The sequence below is a fragment of the Pogona vitticeps genome, chromosome 4 (assembly GCF_051106095.1).
Source record: "Pogona vitticeps strain Pit_001003342236 chromosome 4, PviZW2.1, whole genome shotgun sequence".
Lineage (NCBI taxonomy): Eukaryota > Metazoa > Chordata > Lepidosauria > Squamata > Agamidae > Pogona > Pogona vitticeps.
In genome coordinates, this window is record NC_135786.1 from 57,616,701 (window position 1) to 57,640,939 (window position 24,239).

The 24,239-nt window shown below is 42.9% G+C and overlaps 1 protein-coding gene across 2 annotated transcripts in view; it reads left to right on the forward strand.

Annotated features, from left to right (window-relative positions):
- The window catches only part of LOC110085286 (copine-5), a 160,557-nt gene that overhangs the window by 57,719 nt on the left and 78,599 nt on the right, over positions 1-24,239 (forward strand). For both annotated transcript variants that reach the window (XM_020805296.3, XM_078392762.1), the window contains exons 4-6: positions 4,850-4,953; positions 7,303-7,342; positions 9,111-9,187. In XM_020805296.3, coding sequence (XP_020660955.1) covers positions 4,850-4,953; positions 7,303-7,342; positions 9,111-9,187 — 221 coding nt within the window. The remainder of the gene's footprint in view (positions 1-4,849; positions 4,954-7,302; positions 7,343-9,110; positions 9,188-24,239) is intronic.

The window sequence follows — 24,239 nt, forward strand, 5'->3', positions numbered from 1 at the left end:
GTTGTTGTTGATGATGTGTTGGCACTTTAAGAAGATTCCTGTTGTGTGCTGAATCCTTATGTTGCAACAGTTGCACACTTTGGGGCAAAGATATGGAATCCACATTACAGTATTTTGAGTATATTTTTACAAAAGCACAGGGTGGATGAATTGCTTTTCTCTAGGTAACTGGCCGGATGTCATTTGCCATAGTATGCAGTGAATGTCACATTAACACACAGGAGACAGCCTCCTGTTTTTTTAAATGTTCACAAGAAATTTTGGTGTCTCTCACTTAAGAGGGTGACCAGTAAAGAAGTACTAAAGTGAATGAATCAGTAACAAGGGGCCATTAAACATATAAAATACAGAAAACTAGAATACCTCAGTCATGTAACAAGAAACACTAAGTACAGGTTGCTACAGCTGATCATTCAAGATAAAATAATGGGGAAGTACAGAAAGGAGAGGAACGTATCAAATGAACAACTTGAAAGACTCATTTAGTTTCAACATAGTACCATTGTTCAAAACTGCTGCATCCAAAGTCAAATTAGTTGTGATGTTGTACACCTTCCAGTAGGAGTGGAACAAAAAGAAGAATCTATAGCTACAGATATGAAATTAGAATGGTTTTTTTTTTAAATTTAAGCAGAATTACAAGTGGAAAAGACTATGACTGAATGACTGGTGTTGAACTTGCTGCTGCTCAGGGGCCAGGTTTGCATTCAGAGTCCTTGATTTGCCTCATTATGGGTCTTTAAACCAGGTTTAGACTGGATAGAGCTTCAAACAGAGGACACTTTCTAAGAGAACATTGTTATCTGGGAGCCTTTCCAAGAGAGGATCGTTCTTTACAAAAGAGAGAACGCATCCCCAGGATGCATGCCTTCTGCTTGGCTTAAAGGGAAAACATCTCCTTCTACTCTTAGACTGGAGCTCTCAGATCAACTCTGGAGGCAGATATTTTCATAAAGTTTCCACAGCAGCATATGTAGAAGATACACAATGTCATGGATTTAGGGGCAAATATTTATTTACTTGGTTTTAGAATAGGATTTTTGTGTCACTGTTTGTCATGTCTGGGGGGGGCAGTGTGTCTGCTGGAGAACAGGACACTACCCAAGTATTTTGAATGCAGAATCCTTGTCTCTGCTTCTGCAAACGCTCAGAAAACAGCAATTCAGACCAACCCTTCCTAGCTTCTGAATTAGGTCCCGCCAAAGCTAAAAACAATATATAATTAAAACTAATTTCCATATAGTCACTGTTCTTGCCTTGCCATGGAGAGACGCTGGTAGTCTTCTGCCAGCTGTGTACTCCTGAGTGCAGATACAGAGACAAAAAGTTCCTGTTTGGCTGTGACTACACTGGTTCTTTTGGAGCAGGCTGGTGCGGTCTAGATACAGTCACCTGAGGCTAAGGAAGAAACAACATGCCATTAATGTGATCCTCACAGCCAAATGGCATATCAGACTCAAGTGGCTTTATTTAGTTAGGTTCCCTTTGCTGTCAATTACTGGTATCCTGAAGTGGCATAGTAAACAAGCCACTTCAGCAAATCAACAAATTGCACACTTCCCCTGCTCCTCTGCAGAGGGACAGGGGAAGTGAAATTATTATTATTTGCCTCTGCTAGACTATTGCTGATGCATTGGATCACTTGGATTAAAATTTATATATATAGCTTTGCCTTGTGTGTAGTATCTATCAAGAAACTGCCTGCAGTTGCAGTTTTGATTGGCACTTCACACAAAGGCAAGTAAAATATTTAAAAATTTTTATTTAAGTGATTCAGCATGTTGGTGATGGTCTAGCAGAGGCATATTATTATTATTATTATCCAAAAACACCAGGCACAGTCAAAATTATAAAGACATTGAGCAAGTTTCATCCTTAGCTTTTTGTGACTTTAAACCTATTTTCCCACCCATTTCAAACATGAGCAAACCATCACCATTTGGAATACAGAAATGGGGTATATTGCTCTCTCCCCTCCCTCTACATATGATTATCTCATAGGGTTAATTTAGTCTCTAAAGATACTAAGCGGTAGCAGGCTCTAAAAGTCCACCCAGCTATTCTGTAACCCCCTGAGGAATGAGGACATGTAATTAACTTCTCCATAAATGGTGCACCTACAGACTTAATCACACAGCCTTTATCAACTCTCACTAGGCTAGCTTTGTGTCCAGGCAGCTGCCCCTTGACACCACATTTATGATGCAAAAAAGAAATTGGCTGTTTTGGATGATACAGAATGTTCTTGTCTTTACAGAGAATCTTTCATCCTCCCTTTTCCTGTTTTCACTGTTACAGTCCATCTTTTCTGTTAAACATCATCCTCCCCCTTCCTGTTTCACACCCTCCTTTACTGTCTCTGAAAAAGACAAAAAACCTCCAGCTGTATCTGTTTGGTAGATACTGTATCTTAATCCACAGCACTACAATATCTTTCTGAGGACTAACCAGAAGGACACTGGAATGGGTGTGTGTGTGTGTGTGTGTGTGTGTCAAGCCTTTGCTTCTCAAACCCGGAGTGCTATGTGTAACCTGATATCTGCTAAAAACATCTAGTAATTAGTTCATTTTTGCAGATGCCATCTTGAATGTCTGTCTTAGCCAGGCTTCATAGCCACAATATATGGCCTAATTTTGTTATTTCTCCCCTCGCCTTGCACCCCACTTCATGTTTTTTGTATCACATAGCATGATGAAGACTTCTAAACATCTGGCTTTTGTTTTGTAGAATTTTGGTTTTAAGAAAGATGCTGCCCAAATGTGGAATTTGGGGTATTTAATAGATTGTGTTTCTGTTTACTCATTTTACATATACGTTCCTCCTATGTATCTAGTTTGGTTTATGGATATGATGGATTGTCAGAAAGATAAATAAGTAGGTGCTAGGCAGGATCAAGCCTAAACTCTCCCTAGAAATGAAAATGACAAAACTGAGACTATTGTACTTTGGATATACTTCATGAGAAAACATGCAAAACAACAACACTAGTTTGTGCCTAAGCACTGGCAATTCCTTCCAAATGTACCTGACAGACTGTATAAAAATATTGTGAACACAGGTTATCAGTGAAGCTCAAATATTTAAGGCCTATTTCCTTTGTGTTTTGTTTCATTCTAATTTGTACTCCCTGTCAAGGATTTCTATATATTTTATCAGTTTGTGTTCCTGCTTTTGATCTATGACATTACCTAGAAAAAGAAAGTCAAATAAGTAAGGCCTTTATAGTAGAGTTCACAACTGCAGACATAATGCCTATGAAATAAAAAATAAAAATACGCCTTAGAATAAAATTAAGAAAAATGCAAGTATCCCCTATGCTGCTTCCTTCTTCTCTCTTTCCTGATGAGGGTAATATTTTTTGCTCTACAATAGAGTGGGTAACCTTCTTCACAAATACAGTGGTGCCTCACTAGACGATGATAATCTGTTCCACTGAAATCACTGTTTAGCTAAATCATTGTCTAGTGAAAAGCATTTCCCTATTGGAATGCATTGAAACCTGTTTAATGCGTCCCATGGGGAAGAATCGTCGTTGTCTAGCGAAGATTGGCCATAGGAAAGCCGCTTTGCGAACTGCCGAGCAGCTGTTTAAATAGCTGTCTTGCGAAGCTTAGGTCCCGAAAACACCATTTTGCGAGCGCGGAGGGAGCTGTCAAAATCGTAGTCTAGTGAAAATCAGTTTGTGAAGCAGGGACCAAACATTGTCCAGCGAAATTCCCCCATAGGAATCACTGTTTTGCAAATCGCTATAGCGATCACAAAAAGTCAATGTCTAGTGAAAAAACTGTCATGTGGGGTAACTGTCTATCAAGGCACCACTGTAATCAGATTTCTTACAACAGTGATCTGTCCTTTCTCTGCAAGTTTGCTGGGAAGTGGGGTGAGGCCTCAGGAAAGACTACACTCTCCAACAGGAGACCTAAAAATAAAATAAAATCCTAAAGATCAGAAGAAAGGGATTGATTGATCCTGTATGTAATTCGGGAGAATAAACTGCGATATTTCTGTTTAATTCTTTCTGTGTTTTAGAGATGCCAAGTCTAACCTCCTTCCAAAAATTGATTCTAGGATGGTGCATGAACACAATTTTTTCTTCATGTTCTCATTCTGCTTGTAGGGATGGGTGAACATTTCCTTTTAGTTCATTGTGGATAAAAATTTACTCAAATTTGCACTTCCCTTATACTCAGGAGAGAAATGGAGATTTTAAAAAAACATGTGAATGTAGGGGGGAAAACACTGAAACTGACTGATCAGTCGAAACATGCCCAGGGCTTTGTTTGCTTAATTTTTTAAAAAAATGTCTGGCTTTGAAACCCTTTTATTCAGACATATTCATGTTACATGAGGATTCTGTCCTTTTTTTCTTTTAAAAGGCTCCTCATCTTTAAAAGGCTTCCCAACAGAAAACCCTTGACGATCTTTTTTTTTTCTTATTCTGTTCTTTATTTTTTTTTATTTACGTTTCTACTGTAAAGTCTTAAAATTACATTGTTGTTTTTACTGTAAGCCGCCTAGAGTGGTCTAATATGATCAGATAGGCGGGATAGAAATAAAATAAATAAATAAATAAATAATAAATATTTTATTGGTACATAGTGGGCCAGTATAACATAATCCTTTGCATGCAATGAATAGCTATGCCTATTGAATCCAACCACTGTAAATGCATTTTTTCAAAAGGCATAACAAGATACATAAGCTTTTTTTTAAAAGTATATTTAGAATGAAGAGAACTGAGGTTTACAAATTTGAATGGGGAGAAAACTAAAATTAACAGACTGACACTAGCTTTTTGCTGTAATCCTTCTCCTGTGGCTTCTCATTTGTGCTCTGTTGTCTCTGCAGTTTGGCAGGACTGAAGTCATCGATAATACCTTGAACCCAGACTTCGTGCGCAAGTTCATCCTTGATTACTTTTTTGAAGAAAAGCAAAACTTACGTTTTGATCTGTGAGTGACACTCTTCTGGGCATTCTCAAGACAGCGTGTGGGCGAGGAGTAGATATGAGGAGAATATAAATGTCTACTAATCTTTGCTGTGGTTTGGGCACCATTGTACTAAACTCTGCAGGAAGGTGCAGTGAAGAGCAAGTTTGTGCTTTGCCCTACCTCAAATCTGCAAGGAGAGAAGGGCCCCCCTCCAAGCACATTGAAATTCAGCTGAGTTCTTCTTATTCAGAGCTCCAAGGGCAGCAATGATTCCAATTAATCTTCCATTATTGCCTTATCAAGAGAGCGTTTTATCAGTTCTCTTTTGGAATTCTCTTAACTGTTCTGTCTTGGAAATTGGCTGCTACAATGTGGCTCCTCACTTAGCAACTCTGCTCTTTCGCTCAGTTTCATTCATGGGGCCTTGGCCCAGCAAAAGCCTTGGTGAGCAAGAACAAAGTCATATTAAAGGGTGGGGGGAAGCCCCCAGAGAAGCTGTCTTTGCACATTTTATAGCAAACTAATCTCCAAGTATTAACACAGGAAGCTGCCTTATAATAAGTCAGATCCATCTACCAGCCGTGTCCAGAATCCTGTTCCTCAGCGTGATTTATTGCACTAGAATGTAACCTATTGAATCAATGGTGATTTGGTGAGTCAACTCCTCCATAGGTTCTGTTGATTCAAATGAGCCCACTCTGGTTACTACTTATCTAGGCTAAAGTAAGAGCACAGTTACACTATTGAAATAAATCAGGTGAGGGATCAGGGGTTTTGAATTCAGTTTAAAGTCACATGGTAGTCATGTGGTTTTTGGGTCAGTGTGTGCGATTGTTTTGGAAAGCATTTGATTTTGAAATAGCGCTAGAAGAAAATGACAAATAGGAACCCAACAGCCTCCAAACATAGCATAATATTCATAGGGAAAAAAATAATGGGGCAGGGTGGAGGAGGGAAACTTAATGATGACAATCAAAAAGATAGTCACTGTAGGTATCCCCAAATAGGCTAGTATCCCCCCCCCTCCTTCCAGGCTTTCCACCTTGAGCTCCTCTCTACCTCCCCTGTTTCATTGTAGACAAAACGAAACTTCAGAAAAGGACAGCAAAACTGGCCCCCAAAGGGACATGGGGGCTTTCTCAGCATGTGCACTCCCACCAGTTGGTACTCCCTGCCACGGAATCACACTGGCTAGACCACTAAACTAAACAACAAGATTTTGGCCACTGACTCATAAGTACTCTTCAAGGTTTCAAGCAATGACCTTCCCCAGCTGGGTCTGGAGATGACAGAGGTGGAACCTAGCATGTTGTGCATGTGAAGCATTTTTGTGCCCCTAAACTGTAGCCTCATATATTCATCCGTTACCCAGATGAACAAGCATTCTCTAAATTCGTTTCTATGTTTGGTATCCAGTTATTTTTAATTTCAGTAATTGATGTATGTTGCAGTCATTTCCAAGCATTCTTTTGAAAGTCTTCTACATAAATACAGTTTCTTCCATAGACTCCACGTACCTTCTAAGGGTTTAGGGCACATTCTAGTTCCAAGGTTTGTACTAAGTTTAGAAAGGGTGATGTGGGGCCCTTCTTTTCATGCACAGTGAGCTGAGAGATGTATCCTGGAACGCACCCAACATTCGCTTGTGGCTGTTCTTATCACTGAGGCGCTTCTGATAAGGTTTCCTCAGAAAGCCACAGACATAAAATATTACTTAACTCTGGTATTTGTTATTTAGCCTATAATGGGATTTTTATTTGAAGAGTTTGATATATAACCTGAAATGGTACCTGATAATTTTATTTATTATTTATTAATTTAATAATTTGCTGAAATTATGTATTTACACTAATATAACTGAATTGGCATACATTTCAGTGGGAAATTGCCAGAAGTTAAGAAGTTAGTGTAGATAAATGGCTATGTTGACTCAACTTGAGGCAATTTGCCAGTGAGATTTACACCAATGAAGTCACTCCAGCAGGCTTAACTAATAGGATTTGGGCCATTATTTATTATTTAATATTGCTAATTATTTTTAGCTAATGAAACTTACATGATATCTACTCTGGAGTCTACCAAAGCTAAAGCAATTGAGAGATCCCAGTAATTCTGAGGAAATCCAAAATTTGAATTTAAACTTTTATGGTGAAAACCTGAAGGATGAAGAAAAACCTTAATTCTGTTCTCAAGAGGAGAATCCCAGGAACCCACATAGGGAGGCAATAGGCTAACTGTCCTACCTTTGATAACCTTTAAAGTGTTTTTTTTCTATGCAGACTTGTGTAGGGCCCTGGCTTTGTGCTCTTCGATGCTGCATAGTCTTGCAGAGTGAGAAATACTAGAATACTGTTTCTTGTTTCCTTGCAGTTATGATGTGGACTCCAAGAGCCCTGACCTCTCAAAACATGTGAGTAGCCATTCTCTAAGTTCTTACCATCATTCTTTCAATTTCATTATTCTTACTCCTTGGCAGGCATATACCATTTGGGACTTTTGGGGGACTACAAATCACAGAATTCTCCATTCTGGGGATTGCACTGCTACACCCACACTTAGATTGTGCTAACCTGAAGAAAGACTGAGCTGACAGGTTTCATGGCCTAAGACAGTGGTTCCTAACCTTAGACTGGAACTCCCAGAATCCTTCACCACCAGCTGGCTGGGGCTTCTGTGAGCTGGAATCCAAGAACCCCTGGGTCACTGAGGGTTGTGAACCACTGGCCTAGGATGTAGGTGCATGGGCTCTTGGGATTTGGAGTCCAGAAAAAAGGAAGGGAAGGGAAGGGAAGAAGGAAGGCACATCCCTACTCCTCAGTCCTTATTTTTCTTATTCTTCTCTTATTTCATCATTGAGAACATAAGAAGCTGCCTAGTATTGCCTGCTTTGCTGATGGCAGTGATCCAGGACCTCAGGCAAAGGTCTGTCACATCCAGATCCTTTCCTGCTTGGAGCTTGGAGATACTAAGGACTGAGCCTGTAATTAACTTGCATACAAAGCATTCACTTTATCGCTGGACAAAGATCCCTTTCCTAGAGCTAAATCAGTTGTTAGTCCGATCTAGAGCAGGCCCACTGAATCAGTAGGACTGTGCCAAAGTCCATTGAGGATACAACAGTCTTTAGTTTGCAAGTCTGAGAAGGGCTATTAATTACAGAACCTTTTGGAGTTAATTAATTCACAGAGCCTCCATAGATTGTGAGTGACCTAGTGGCATATAACAGCAACAGCAACAGCTCAAGTTGAGACTAACAACTGGATTTACCAGTAATAATATATGGCGAAAATGCAGGATTTCAGTTCATTTGCAGGTCTAAGAACATCTCCTGCTTGAAATCCAGATGCCAGTCAGTAGAGTAAGTACTGACTTAGATAGACTGTTGGTCTGACTCAGTCTAAGACAGCCTTGCACATTCTTGATGCACTGTGGCTTTAGGATAGCACAGTGCGATCCAATTCATAGGTGACTTGTGGGACAAGGGAGTTCCTTGCCCCTCATTCCATCCTGTGTTGCTCCCACAGTATCTATACACTGGACCCTCGACTTACAGATGGCTCGGCTTACAGACTTTTTGAGTTACAGACTTCTCTGGCCGCAAAATTTAGGTTTGACTTCCAGCCGTAGAATTGACTTACAGACCAGAAAACCAAAACAAAATGGAACAAAAACAGAACAAAAATGGACGGTTATGGCTTAATTGGTTTTCAATGCATTGTAGGTCAATGGAGACTCGACTTACAGACTTTTTGACCTGCAGCCACCGTTCCAATGTGTATTAATGCTGTAAGTAGAGGGTCCTCTGTAGGTAAGAGCTATATATTGGCTGAAGGACTGACCTGTTTACAGATGTGAATGGAGCAGCATGGCACTCTTTTACATTTCAGCTTCAGAGAATATAGACTACAGTATCCTTCAAATTATGTGAAAAAACACTTGTGAAATAATATCCTAATATATTTTTGTTAGCGGTAGAAGCCTTGATAAGTATACTTGCTGAAATGAAGAAATTCCGACATGGCAGAATTTGGTGACTGGGTTTTCCTAGAAGCATAGAACAGCCCACTGACTTTAGCTTCAGTCTCCAGGTAACCCTGGACAGGTCAAAATGCCATAAGGTACACTTGTGCCATTAGATGAACTCATAATCAATGTTTCATATGAGTTTTCTTCAACAGGATTTCCTCGGCCAGACATTCTGCACTCTGGGTGAGATTGTAGGATCACCAGGAAGCCGCCTGGAGAAACCCTTAATGTGAGTACCCAGCTCCTACGTGTGCTGATAGTCTTTATGCCAGCTGTAACTTGAGATTCACAGGATCTAGCTTTGCGTAGCTTGGCTCTGTTTTGCTGTGTAGGCTAGCAAAATGTAAAATAGTCGGAGAGAACGTTGTGAACTGAATCACAGCTGATCGTAATGCAATCCTGAAAATGATATTCCCAGTTGAAATTCTAGAGAGGTTTCTTACTCAGTTCTCAGTGGAAAGAATAAAACTGCAAGGCGGTGATGGTCTAGCTGATTGACACCTTTTTTTTTTTTATTCCTGAACCTGTCAAATCATTACTTGCTGCAAAATTATATCAATTACATACCAGTCTAATTATCATGATTCACCGCCCCCACCTCCAGGTCCCTTGAAGTTGTAATTTGATAAGAGTTCTATTAAGGATCCATTAAATTTCTCCTTCTACCCAACATTCAGTGGCGGGAGGGACTGGTAAAGTGGGTTAAGTCTGCAGTGTATATGTACTTGTTGCAGAAATGGGAAAACTTGAATTTGTGGGCTAAACCAGAGGTCCCCAACCCCTGGTCTGTGGCCCGGTGCCAGTCCGTGGCCTGAGCTGGACTGGGCTGCCGAGACAGACCTCCTGCCCCACCCACCCTCACACTCACCCCTGCACAGCCCATTTGCGCCTGTGTGCGTGCTCCAGCATGTCTGTGCGAGTGCTGCACCGCCATTTGTGCATGCTCATGAGTGCGTGCGTGACCAGACAAGCGGCATGCTGCTGTTTGCGCATGTGCATGAGCATGCACGTGCTTGTGCAAAAGAGAGAGCACGTTTGTTTGTTCATGCGCACAAGCGGGGGGGGGTGCCCCACCTGCCCCAGCCAGTCCACAAACCGAAAAAGGTTGGGGACTGCTGCGCTAAACCATAACTATGATAAGCCACTAGCCAGGTTGGGTCATTTCGCTTATCAGGAAGTTTGGAAGGGAAGGGCCAGCCAGCAGTATGCCATTGCCCAGGAGATGCCACAGTGTACTTGCAATGGTTGCCACTCTTTGAGGAGGCGCCTTCTATGTACCCAGTGCATACTGGGGAGTGAGAAAGTAGATTTTGGAAAAAATTATTTTTTTGACAATAGAGTTCCCAAAACATGCTAGCCAATATGGTCACTGGCTGTGCTAGCTAGGTATTTGAGAGCTCAAATTCAAAAAAATAACTTCTGTTTTTGTAGAGAAAGAATATATTTTTCTCTACAGGATATCTGTAGCCTTTCCCCTTTCTTTGCAAGAAGCTTTGTGTCATGAAGTTTTACCAGGGTCACAATGCCCTCTTAAGGTTATCCCGGTTGATCTCCCAACTGGATATGGTAGCCTTTATACAGGTATTGCAGCATTTTTTTCTTCTTGCCAACAAAACCAGACAAATTGCAAGTTAGTGCAGATCACAGATTAATTATAAAGAAAATGCTACTGTGGGACACATTTAATGGGTTTGGGCATAGTAGGAAATTTGATAAATAGTTTGAGAAAATCTCTCTTTCGTTCAAAAGAAGTATGGTGGTACTCATTGATGTGTATTCATTGATGAATTTGCTACCTGATGCTAACCACTAGGTGTTGAGCTTCCTTCCCACCAGCATCATGTGCATCATGTCCTGTGCCATATATTTTGATGTTACAAGACTCTGCACTTCCTCTCATGTCATGGCAGTAACTGTAAAAGGAAAGCAAAGCGTGCTGCTTATATACTGCCCCATAGTGCTTCTGGGCGGTTTACAAATTAATTATGCAGGCTACACATTCCCCCCCCCCCACGAGCAGAGTACTCATTTTACCGACCTCAGAAGGATAGAAGGCTGAGTCAACCTTGAGCCTGCTACCTGGGATTGAACCCCAGGTCGTGAGCACAGTTTTGTCTGCAGTACAGTGGTTTAACCACTGTGCCACGAGGCTCTTCCTGGGTGGAGAAATGCAAAACTTCATGGATGAATGGTATGGGATATGTTCTATTAGTATGCATGGGAAGGGAAATGCAACGGACCTCGGCCTTCAGCTCTAGACATATTTAATGGAAAATGAGTTTCACTGCAACCAACAGGATGTATTTTTGAATAAATGTGGTTAGGATTAGGTACTAAATCCTCCAATGGGTAGACTTTTCCTTCTGTCAAGAGAGAGAAGGAGAGATTTTTTTTCTGGCTGTTAATCATATTTTCTACTATGCCCAGAACCCATTAATGTACCCAACAGTAGATTTGTTTCTTAATTAATCTATGATCTCCACTCACCTACATTGCCTGGTTTTACTTGTTTTTCCTTTAATGTTTGTAGAAAAACAAGTGTGATATTTCAGAATTTTCCCCTCTGGCTGTAATACTTCTACATATGTCTTTATTGAATTTCCTCTTATTGTTTTTTTTGTCCAACTCTCTGGTTCCTCAAAATTACTTTCAGTGCTGCTGATTCATGCAACCAGACAGATTTTCAGCACTCCCAGCTTTATATTTCTGACAGTTCAGTGCACCATACAAATCCTTGCATGACGGCATTCTCATGTGAGGATGAACTGTGGTTTCTAATCATGGAAACACCTTGCAGACAGCCTTGGGTTTATACGACCTACTCCATGCCTCACCTTTGCACATGACATAAGGAAATTTGAAGCTTCCGTCTGTAGTTTGTAACATATAGTTTACCATTTCTTCTAACAGTGGTGAACTATCATGGTCACTTATTATGCCTGTAGGGCAGACTATAATTATAGTAAATGAATACATGTACTGTACAGTGTGATAGGGTAGCGGGAAGGATGTCAGAGAACGACTCTGGAGAATTGAGTTCTTTTTCTGCCTTGGCTGTGGAAACTCAGTGAGGTGGAGGTGTTAAACTGTTCCTTGACCATATGACATACCTTGAAAATCCCACTAGAGTCACCATAAATGGGAAGTGATTTGACAGTACATAACAACAAATATACGAAACCTCAAAGACAGTGTCGTGCAGTGGGTACAGTGTTGGTCTGGCACCTGGGAGATCCAGGTTCAAGATCCCACTGTGTCAAGAGTATCGCTTGCTAACCTTGGACTGGTCGCACTGTCTCTGTCTCTGGGTGTGCTCTTTTGTCTTTCTGGACTGCAGTTCCCAGAATCCTCCAAGAATTCCAAGAACTTCAGCCCGTAAACCCAAATCAGCACATTTGTACATTTTGTTCTTCTAGGGAAGGACTTTGAGGGGAGGGGTTTGCCTCTGCCACTGGCCTCCCAAGTCTCTAGCTCCTGTTGTTGATTTATAAAAACAAAATGAAGCTGCTGTGGTGCTTCCTGGGATGGGCATCGAGACGGCAACTTCCAGGAAGCACCACAGCAGCTTTATTTTGTTTTTACAGACTGACAACAGGAAGGACGATGGTTTAGCTTAAAAAATCACATCAAATCTAAAACCCTTCTCTAGAAGAGTGAATCCTGCAGGTATGCTGATTTGGGTTTGTGGACTTCTGGGGTTTGAAGTCTAAAACCATGAAAGAGTGCACCCATCATCTCCGTCTTGCTCTGGCTTTCATACTCAGCCTGACCCAGGGTTCTTGTGAAGGACAAAGTGAGAAGGAGAAGACACATTGACAACATCTTGAGCTCAGTGAAGGGAAAAAGAGAGAAACGTGACAGACAAATAAAACAAACTGAGGAAGGCAACCTGTCAGGTGCCATCCCTTTCCTCACAGAGCTTATGGTGAGAAGCTAGTGAAGGAAATGAGGCCTCCACCCACCCCACTACCCAGGCAGAACATTCCCCCTCTCCAGTGACTGGAGGGAAACATCCTTGTGTGACAACCTGCCTGGCCACCCTGTGAACCGGATTGATATTTGGTTGCCTCGTGGGGCTGGATTGGAATTTCAGGCTTGGTTCCCTTTATTGGCGAATTGAATAAAAGGTGGCCGGGTAATTTTTGCCTATCCCGTTCTGACCCTCATGGGACATGATGGGCAGATCGGGGCAGTGTCGTGTTTAAACAGGTCACAACCTGGCAGATCGTGCAGAAAGAGGGAGATAGTGGTGAGCCCCACAGGGTGCCATCTGATGATCAGGTACCCTCAACGAGTACCACAAATCATGGGGTTCAGGCAGGGCCGGACTGGTCATCTGGAAATTCTGGCAAATGCCAGAAGGGCCGATGGTCAGAAGGCCGGTTCCTGCCTCAGCCAGGGCCGATTTTTGGTCCCAGTCTGGCCCTGCCTCCAGAGAAGATGGAGCGGAGCTCCCCACCAGCCGCTGAGGGGGAGCGGCCGGAGGGCGACGGCGGCGGTGGAGGGGAGCCGGAGCGAGAGGAGGAGGAGGAAGAAGGAGAAGAGGCACCCCCTGATTCGCCCCCTTTCTTCCTTCTCTACCCCAGCCGAGGAGGAAGAGGCGCCGCCGCCGCCGCCGCCGCCGCCGCGACCGGCTGGCCGCCCCGGAGCGCCTGGAGCGTTGCTGGCCCGGCCGGCCTCCCTTTGCCCGTCTTGCTCAGTTACATTGAGTTGGGCCGGCAGCTCCCGTGAGTCAGCCTGCCCGGGGGTGGGGTGGGGAGCGCCGCCGCTTCCTTTTTTCCCACGCCCACCCGCCATCCCATCCCTCCCTTCTTCCCTCCCTCAGCCGCTGCCCTCCTTTCTCTCCCGCGGACCCCACCCTGACGGGTGGGCAACACGTGCTTTGTACAGATCGGGCGTGTGCATGTGTGAGTGTGTGTGTGTGAGTGCCCGTGTAAGTGCCCATCCCTCTCGGATTTCCCATTTCTTACACAACCCCGAGATGTGGGTCGCCCTCCCTGCTTCGTCGCTACTTTTAGGGCGTCGCCTTGGGGGTGTGTTTTTTGGGGGGGAGGAGAGGAGAGCTCCCTTTTGCTCCCCACCACCACCTTCCATACCTCAGAAGGTAGCCCACCCCCTCCTCTCACTCGTTTTCTTTCCCTTCCCTCTCCCCGTTCCTGCCAGCCCCCCTCCCATCTCTATAATCTTATTTTTAAAGCCTATTAGTCGCCTCTATCCGGCTTTTTTTAAAAAAAAGACTCCCGAAGCTGTTGGGATCCATGCAAAGGGAAGATTAAAAATTGGTGGCCAATAGATCTGTCTGCAGCCTTCCCCTTTTGCATCTTTACTCGAAAGTAACTGTAGGACTCGCTATCAAGAAAGGAAAGCTTTTGCAGCTTTCCTTTTTGTGTGTGCATGTGAATTCTCCTTCGCTTCCCTTAATGCGTTTTCCTTCCTTGCCACCTCCCTCCCAGCCTCAAGGAAAATCCTTTCTTCCTGTCCAGAAATGCTAATGGAGTGAGGGAGGATGCTTAGTCCCATCATCCATGATAGTGACAGAATGCTTTGGCTGATTCTATTCAGTGTGCCACTGTTTTAACAATATTAAAAAGAAGTATACAGTACTATCTAGACATAATAGCAAGACTTTTTAAAATACCACCATCGCAATAAACGGAGTTTGGTTGGGAGCGTCATTCTTCATTCCATTCCAAGAACCTCTTGTACTGTAATTGTTGTCACTGATTGCTTTGCGATTATTGGAAGTGTGGAATCGGACAGATGATCAGTTGGAAGAATTGTTGAAGCTTTCCTGTGGAATTGAAGTCTTTTCTCAGGGTGTGTGTGTAAAATCTTTTAATTTACGGATTTATTTTGGCCAAAGGAACTAGGAAAAGGTTTTGATGAAATCAAAGAGAGAGGCCTCTCTCTCATTATGTAAATACCATTTATGTGTCCTGTTGGTAGAGGGTAAGAAAGTGAAAATGTTCTTGGGACAATGAAAGAGGAAGACAAATTTTTGCAGTCTTGGTGACTACATCTTGTCGAGTTTTGACTATGCAAGAATTTGATCTTATGATAATTTTTACTGTTTTAACAGAAAAAAAAGAAACAAATAGTTAGTCCCTGGCTCCCCAAGAGTTTACCTTCAATCATGGCATAACATATTATTTAATTCTTCAGCACCCATCATATAATACAGTATATACCATATGTAGTGCATCATTTTCTCAAATGTGGTTTTGTTTTATGGATTTCTTCAAGCCCTGTTATTGATGACTTTGTCATCAGAGTACACTGTGCCATTCTTTTATAGAGTTCTTAGGTGGAAGTGGTGTTCAGACAATTCTCACGGGTGAAATGCTGTAGACTCGTCCCCTTTAAACACAGTGTTCCATTGTCAGTTCTCATGTCCACAGTGTTAAATGTATTAAGTGAAAGAAGCCGGATCAACTCATAGAAACATGGCGTGTTGATACTGTTACACAAGAAGTATGTGAGGAATAGATTCAGGAAATCAAGAATATTTATTTTATGGATTGCATTTTAAAAATTTATACTCCATGCTTTAGTGGCCCTCTCAACAGTTCCTCTCAGATGGCTTGCAGAATTGAAATATACAAATATTATGTAAAAAAATTAATTAAACACCAACATAGGGCAGGATAAGAAGACAAAATGCATCAGTTCCAAACTTTGAAGTTTGTGCTGTTTAAAAGCCCAAGGAAATAAAAAGTATTCATGAATTGATAAAGTAGCTAAGTTTTACATCAAGAGGGCATTCTGTAGTTGTGATCAAATGTCAGCATTCTCTGTATAAAAGAAGATAGATGTGTGGCAGAGGATGATTATTTTGGGCTACATGTGTCACCTAGCTTGTATACTTATATATGACTTTCTATTTACACATTCTTAAAAAGTCAAGGAAGTGTCATGCTAACATGTGTCAAACCTTTCTGAATCAGAAAGCAGAAAAGGGAATTGAGGTAGAGAGTTCATTTGCTCTTCAAACTTATATAGGAATAAGAAGTAGTGCTGATACTAGGTGGTTCTTAGGATGCCTCTTTTTCTGCTAGGAGTAGCTTTATAATGTAGATTTATATTATAATACTGAATTGGCCCCACAACCATATTTTCCAGGGTTCCTGGAGAGTATCCATGTGGTCTGGAACCTTTTTTTATTCAAACATGTCATTCACTTCTTCAAGAAAATGATACAGTGGTACCTCGGCTTACAAACTTAATCCATATTGGAACGGTGTTCGCAAGTCGAAAAGTTTGTAGGTCAAGGCACCATTTCCCATAGGAATACATTGAAAACCGATTAATATGTTCCGGGAAAGAAAAAAACAAAACAAGTACACAATGTGATCCTTGATGTAATCACGGAGAGCATAACTCGACGTTTTCTTGCTAGTGAAACACTGTATGCCGACTATGCATGCCTAGACCCTAGGAACTTTTCAAACATAAGAGAACAAGGGCTTCATATATCTGCAATGGAAGATTTAAGTAAAGTCTTGATCAAATTTAATGAGAATGCCACAGCTGAAAATTTGCGGTGTGAATTAACTAGTCTAGCTTTGCATTGGGACAAATTGAAGACATCAGTGCTAGAAGAATACACTGTAAGGGTATCAAGAGAAACGCCCATGGAAGATCTAAGTCAACAATTTGATGAAATGGAGCTGTTAAATAAGCCATGTGCAACATGTAAGAACTGTGCCATTTGTTGCCATCAAATTCTACGGCGCTACAATTTATTAACAGATGCCTATAATGTGATAGGTCTAGCCTACAAATTCCTACTGACTCTATCATTTACTCAAGTTGCTTGTGAGAGAAGCTTCTCCACCTTGAGGTTCATCAAGAATCGACTGAGGAATACTGTATCCCAGGACCATTTGGATTCATTCATGTTAATGGTTACAGAAAAAGAAATCCTCATGAGTCTTGATGTGGATGCCATCATCAACAGAGTTGCAGAGAGTAGTGAAGCCCTGCAAAGTCTTCTTATTCCTTGATAACGTATCATTCCTAAGTCTTTCCAGTATTAGTAGGGTTCAAATTTAAAATGTTCAAATCATAAACGAGGTGGAAAGTTCTTGAGCCGAGCCTTTTGTTCCTGGTGGAAGTGTTGATGTAGGAGGATCTGCTACTTATGGCTTGTTCACATTGAACGTTTTGTTGCAGTTATGTTTAATGATCTAATGTTTCAATACATTAAAATAGCTATAAGATCTCACATTGTACTGTTGGTATTTTTTGTTTAGAGAGCACTGGCATTGACAAATTTAAACATTAAATTTTAATTACACTTTTTGTTAAACGTGATGATTTTATAGGTTTAGATTTCCTGATGCTCCTTGTTATTTATACAACCAGGGCAATGATTGGGATAGGGAGAACTCGTAAGCATGTACCAATACCACTATACCAGCAACGCCCTTTCAGCGCGCCACAATATCGTGAATGGAGCCCACAACAGGTGGGCCTGTGTGCTCTAAATGCCAGGGCCGATTTTTGGTCCCAGTCCGGCCCTGGGTTCAGGTACACAAGCAGGGATAGCCTTCTGAGGCAGCCTCAGGGGCAACCAGCCTCAGGTCATGAGAAACAAGGGGGAGATGAGTGGAGGAGGTCTCTTGAGGTTTGAGCAAGGCTGGCCATGTACAGCACCCCTCCAGAGCAGGGAGTTCACCCGACTTGGACTGGAGAGGGGCCAGAATGGTTCACCTGCTCCTGTTCCTAGATTTGCTGCGTTACCTTAAACCCCACCTCAGCTCAGGGATTTAAATAGTCAGTGAAGTTGTGGCCCAGGTTTGAACCCAGTTCTTGCATCTTTCCTCTTTATTTACTGGTTGAGAGGTGGGTGGGTGAGGGAAATGCTGAACTTGGATAATGCAGGTTATAGACATGCTGCGCTTCCTGCTCCCAGCAGCCGTGTCTTTCCTCATTGCCTGCGGGAACAGCGCCCAGAGCTCCAGGAAGGCAGCAGGTGCTGAGAGTCCTCTTGCGATCGGAAGTAATAATTGGAAATGAAGATAGAAAAAGTGTGTGTGTGTGAGAGAGGGGGGGGGGATTCGTTCTTCTGTCTTTTATAAAGCTGCTTATTAATTCAAAAGCACCATGGGAAGGTAAAGGCAAGGAAGAAGGCAGTAGGCACAAGTGGGTGGGGACATTACAAAAGCCCACTGTGGAATTAATTATCATTGCTGTTGGAAGTAAGTTGGAACTCGTGCTTTCTCCTTAGAGAAGCAGCAGGTACAAAGTGCCAATCCTGAATGAATACAATGAAACATAAAGGGAGGCAGATTTCTAATGATTATTTATATGGTGTGCAGTCCTTCTAATCTGCAAAATGCTTCCCTGCTTCCGTCTTGCAAGAACCCTGCTATCCCTATTCTGTAGCTAGGGAACCAGACTGGGATGCAGCAGTTTGGATCTTGAAAACAACGAGCAGGAAAGAAAATGCTTTCACTGGGTTGCTTTTCATTAAGTGGACAAACGAGGGTCAAAAACAGGAGCAGGAAAGAGCCAGCTGGCACGACAAGGATTGATACAAGAAGTTATACCCCAGGGTGATTCAAGGCATCAGTACAATTCAGATCTCTTCCTCAGGGGATTTGCCTGAATGCCTTTGGAAAGACAGCTTGGGGTACCTTCTCTCCTGAGGTCTCTTCAGTTGAACTGCAAGGCAGGATGCTCCAAGCCATATTTGCAAGATCACCAAGGAAAGATCCCCCTTGCCATTGAGTTTTTCCTCTCTTTTGGAGTTCATAAGAACAAAATTACTTCAGCAGCTCTTTTCCCCCATTTGATCTCTCCCCCCTGCCCACATTGCACAGGGAACTTTCCAGAATTGCTTAAGGGCATTTCAGGGGGACAAAGTGGATGGGATTTCTCCTGGTATTATATATATTGAGAGGAATCCAATCTCCTTTTCTCACCCAGTATAACATGTACCAAAGATCAGAGCTTGGAAAAGTTGCTTTTTTTGAAAAGTTTTTTTCCATGGTACTCTCCCATCCATGTGCTGATAAAGTCAGTTCCTTCATAGCTTCTAAAAACAGATTAGATTAGGCATCCTTCAGTCTCGAGAGACGATGGTAATGTGCTCTGTATGGAGGACTTGAAACAGTGTCTAGTGTGGCTGAGAAGGCCAATTCGAGAGTGACCATCTCTTCCACACTGAAGACAAATACAATCTGTCCCCTGTCCAGCTCCCTGATTTTGCTGGTTTTGGGACTGCCTCTTTGCCTCTGCCTGCTGGACAAGGGTCTCTTCAGAATGGGAGAGGCCATGAGGCACCGCATGCCTCCAGGCTGAACGCTCAAATGTCAAGGTTTCCCATCTGTTGAGGTCCATTCCTAAGGCCGTCAGACCCGGCTTGCAGATATCCTTGTATCGCAGCTGTGGTCTCCCTCTGGGGCGATTTCTCTCCACTAATTCTCCATATAGGAGATCTTTTGGAATCTGACCATCAGCCATTCTCACGACATGCCCAAGCCAATGTAGACATTACTGTTTCAGTTAAATGTATACATGCTAAAAAATTCAGCTCCTTCTAGGACCACTCTATTTGGAACTTTGTCCTGCCAGGTTATACCAAAAATGCGTCAGAGACAACGCATATGGAACGTGTTCAGCTTCCTCTCCTGCTGTGCACAAAGGGTCCAGGACTCACTGGAATACAGGAGTGTGCTCAGGACACAGGCTCTATAGACCTGGATCTTGGTATATGTCAGCTTCTTATTAAGCCATACTCTCTTTGTGAGTCTAGAGAATATGGTAGCTGCTTTGCCAATGCGTTTATCCAGCTCGACATCTAGGGAGAGAGTGTCAGAGATTGTTGAGCCAAGGTACACAAAGTCATGAACAACCTCCAATTCTTGCGTGGAAATGGTAATAGATGGAGCTGAGTCCATGACCTGGCCCATGACTTGTGTTTTCTTCAGGCTGATTGTTAGTCCAAAGTCTTGGCAGGCCTTGCTAAAATGATTCATGAGTTGTTGGAGGTCTTCAACAGAATGGGCAAAAACAGCTGCATCATCGGCAAAGAGGAAATCCCGCATGCATTTCAGCTGGATTTTGGTCTGCTCTCAATCTAGAGAGATTAAAGAGCTTTCCATCTGATCTACTCTGGAGATAGACACCTTCTGTTGCAGTTCCAAAGGCCTGCTTCAGCATGGCAGCAAAAAAGATCCCAAACAGAGCCGACACGAGAACACAACCCTGTTTCACTCTGCTTAGGATTTCAAAGGGATCTGATGTTGAGCCATCAAAAACTACAGTGCCCTTCATTTCCTCATGAAAGGACCTGATTATGTTAAGGAGTCAAGGTGGACATCCAATCTTGGGAAGTATTTTAAAAAGGCTGTGCCTGCTAACCAAATCAAAGGCCTTGTAAGATCTATGAAGGCCAAAAGAGGGGCTGTTGCTGTTCCCTACATTTCTCCAGCAGCTGTCAGAGGGAAAATACCATGTCAGTGGTGGATCTATTAGCTCAAAATCCACTTTGTGATTCTGGATAGTCTGCAAGCACCTGAAGTCTCTTCAGCACAACATGGGCAAATAGCTTTCCTAGAATGCTGAGAAGAGAGATGCCACAGTAGTTATTGCAGTCACCCCATCTCCTTTGTTCTTATACAATATGACGATGTTTGCATCCTTCATGTCCCTGTGGTACTCCACCTTCCCTCCAGCAAAGACAAGAGATTTCATATGGTTTGGTGGTGATGATCTCTTTACGGCACTTTGGCACTTCAGCAGGGATGTTATCCTTCCCAGGTGCCTTGCCGGAGGTAAGGGAATCCAAGGCCGCTTTTATTTCTGCTAAAGTTGGTTCATTGTCCAACTCTTCCAAGATAGGCAGGCACTCAATGTTATTTAGTGCCTCTTCCGTTACTACATTCTCTCTGGAATATAGCTCAGAGTAGTGCTGTACCCGGCGTTCCATCTGCTGTGCTCGGTCCTGGATGATCACACCTGTAGCAGACTTCAAGGGGGCAGATTTCTTCTGTATTGGACCTAAAGCCTGCTTGATGTCATCATACATTCCTTTGATGTTACCTGTGTCCACTGCTATCTGTATCTGAGAGCAGAGCTAAAGCCAATAATCATGAGAACATCTCCTGGCAGCCTGTTGGACTTTGCTATGAGCAAGTCAAAGAGCCTTCAAGTTGTACTCACTAGGACAGCTTTGTATGCTGCGAGAGCTCTCCTCTTTTCCTCAATGACTCAACTCCTCTGATTGGGTTTCGAACTAGTCTGCCATCTTTTTGATCTTCTTGCCAAACGTGGACAGGGCGGTGTTATAAACAGCATTCTTGAAATGTTCCCATTGTTCAGGTGCATTTGCATCAGCCGGGCCTGGAAGGGTTTCCTCAAGCGCTTGGGCAAATTCCTCCACTTTTCTTTGATCGCGAGTTTTGCTGATGTCAATATGTGGTCTTCCTTCCTTTTTCGTGTGATACAATCTCTTTGTTTGCAGTTTTACTCTACTACACACCAGGGAGTGATCAGTATTGCAATCAGCACTCTGTTAACTGTGTGTGATGGTAATACTAGGAAGGCTAGAACGTCTAGTGAGGATCAAATCGAGCTGATGCCAACACTTCGATCTTGGTTGTCTCCAGGAAACTTTGTGTCGAAGCTTCGTATTAAAGAACGTGTTGCTGATACAGAGACCATAATAACAGCAAAACTCCAGCAAGCGTTGGCCATTTGTGTTCATCTTCCCAATGTCCGAAACGGCCTCTGCATCTCCACTCATCAGCGGGACCGGTCACCCTCATTAGTGCATATGCACCAACACTGTCATCCACAACAGAAGTCAAAGACAAATTCTACAACCATCCGGCAGCTACTATCAAAAAAGTCCCAGAGAGAGAGCCACTGTTCATTCTCTGAGACTTTAACACTAGAATTGGTGCTGATCACAATTCCAAAAACAGATGAGAACATTAATATAATGCCCTCCCTCCTACATTGCAGCCATTGTCAGCCATATAATTAGGCCAAGTAAGGTAGTTGGATTCTGGATGCTGGGAGAGGGCAGCAAGTTTTCAGAGCAGGGAACTACATGATATGAGCCCGCCCTATACTTCATAAACAAGCCTGTAGGTGCATTTGAGAATCCTGCACCATTTACCAACATTGAAAGAAAGATGCAACTGCCAGTCCGGTCAGGTTTCTTCAGGAAGTGAGTAGTTGCTTCAGACAGCCAAATGTCTTGGGTGGCCTCTAGTCACAGTGTGGAAGTTGTTTGTGCTCAGTTTGTTGGCATTGTGTCAGGCAGAGATGACAAGCTGTCAGGGAATCCAGGGCAAAGCAGGAGCATACACTGATTTCATGAAACACATCGGGGGAGGGAAAGATGTACCCCTACTACAGCACAATTATACCTCTGCTTGGATCTCCAGGTGGTGTGAACAGGCCTTTCAAGACCAGCTACAAAGCCAGAGTTCTTCTGCATGTTTTCCCCTCAGGTGGCTGGTGTGTGCTTTGAGGAGGGAGATGCAAGGAACTGCTGACACAGGGGTTTTCCTTTTCATCTCCCTGTCTGTCATTTGGTGCTAATACAGTAGTTTGGAGGAGCAGGCAGCCTGGGAATAGCCAGCACCTGGGAGACAGCTAAACATAATTGGTCTCTGTGTTTTGAATATCAGCTTGCAGTCCTGCTAAACCAGGAAGAGGTCCGTGAAAACGGCAATGAACCGATTGCTCTTTACCCAGGATGGAGGCAATTTGGAGTCTACAGCTGGATTCAGAAAGAGAGAACCAAACTTTTCTGCCATTATTTGGTTTTGGTATTCCTAGGAGTCACGACACATGAAATCTAAAAAAGAGAGATGGAGACTGTGTGGCCCTCCAGATGTCACTGGACTGTACTTCCCATCATCTCCTCATTATTGACAACAGTGGCCAAGGCCAGTGGAAGCTGGTGGCTAATGACATTTGGAGCGTCACAGATTGACCATCCTGGAGCAAGAGCATTGTTCGAACATCAGCAGGCCCCAGTTCCCTCGTCTCAGAATACAGACATCATGATTGCAGACATCGTGAATTCAACTTTCTGGCCAGGTCTCCCTTGCCATCTTGCTATTTGTAACATCTTTGCAGATAGAAAATTGTAGCAGTTTCAAAGGCTTCCATGTATTTTGCTCAATCTAGTGTAAAAAAGGTATTACACTAATATAGATATCATAACAGTAACTACATGCTGTCAAGTCAATTCTGACTTAAGGCATCTCTTTCTAGATTTTATAGTCAGAGAGCAGTTTACCATTCCTTGCATCTGGGGGTGTCCTGGGATTGTGCAGCTTGCCCATGGCTACACAAGCTGGCTCTTCTCCCAAACGGCACAGTGAAGAGTTGAACTTCCAACCTCTGGTATTAGCCCTGGTGTTACTGATTCGGTCCCATCCGATATTTTTGTGTGAGAGGTAGAAAATGTAAGATACATCCCTCTTCCCCTAGGGAGTAAATCTAATAGCAATTACATAATTATTAAACAACTGGCAGCTTGCAGAATAAAATGCCAATACAGTAATGATTTAGGGTTCAGTGCTGAACTGGACTGAAAATCTTTGCAGGTTTTTCACGTAGTAGCTTTTGTTTTTATTTTGGTTTTACCTCCATCGTATCAGACTCAGAATTCAGAAGACATTCCCATGGAAAATATGACTGTGGAGCATAGAATGTTCCCCTTGGTCACTGTGTGAAACTCCTTGGCTGCAGTTCTACTTCTTCCAGCAAAGGTATGAGACGTGGGGAAAGCAGGAATGGCACTCAAAAAAAAAAAAAAAAAAACTGCTCTTCTGACATTTCCTTGCAAAATTGAGCTCCTTCTTAGTGTTGGTTCGAACATCCCATGCCAGCAAACTAACAACACTGAAGGCTGCAAAGTTTGTAAGCACGGTTTCCAGTTAAGCTACTTTAAGATTGGGGTGGGGTGGGGTTGCCTCTGGTTCATGGGATTACTGGTTTCTGAGTTTGCATTTTTAAAAAGCTTTTAAAATCTAGGCCAAATGGTTAGTTCTCTTTCCTCCCCCATCTCTCTCTCTCCCTCTCCCCCCCCCTCTCAAACACACACACAGAGAGAGACTAATGACTGCACAGCATTCATTTGTCATTGGAGTCTCTATTTCTGTTATGCAAGTAATTCTTCATAAACTCAGTTGGGCAGCTCAGCCGTTGGCTGCCTGCTTGCCTGCCTGCCTGCCTGCTCTGCACAGCAGATGAGTCCCCTGTATGACACAAGAGGTCTTCATGAAAGTGGCATATGCCACAGACCTGTCAAG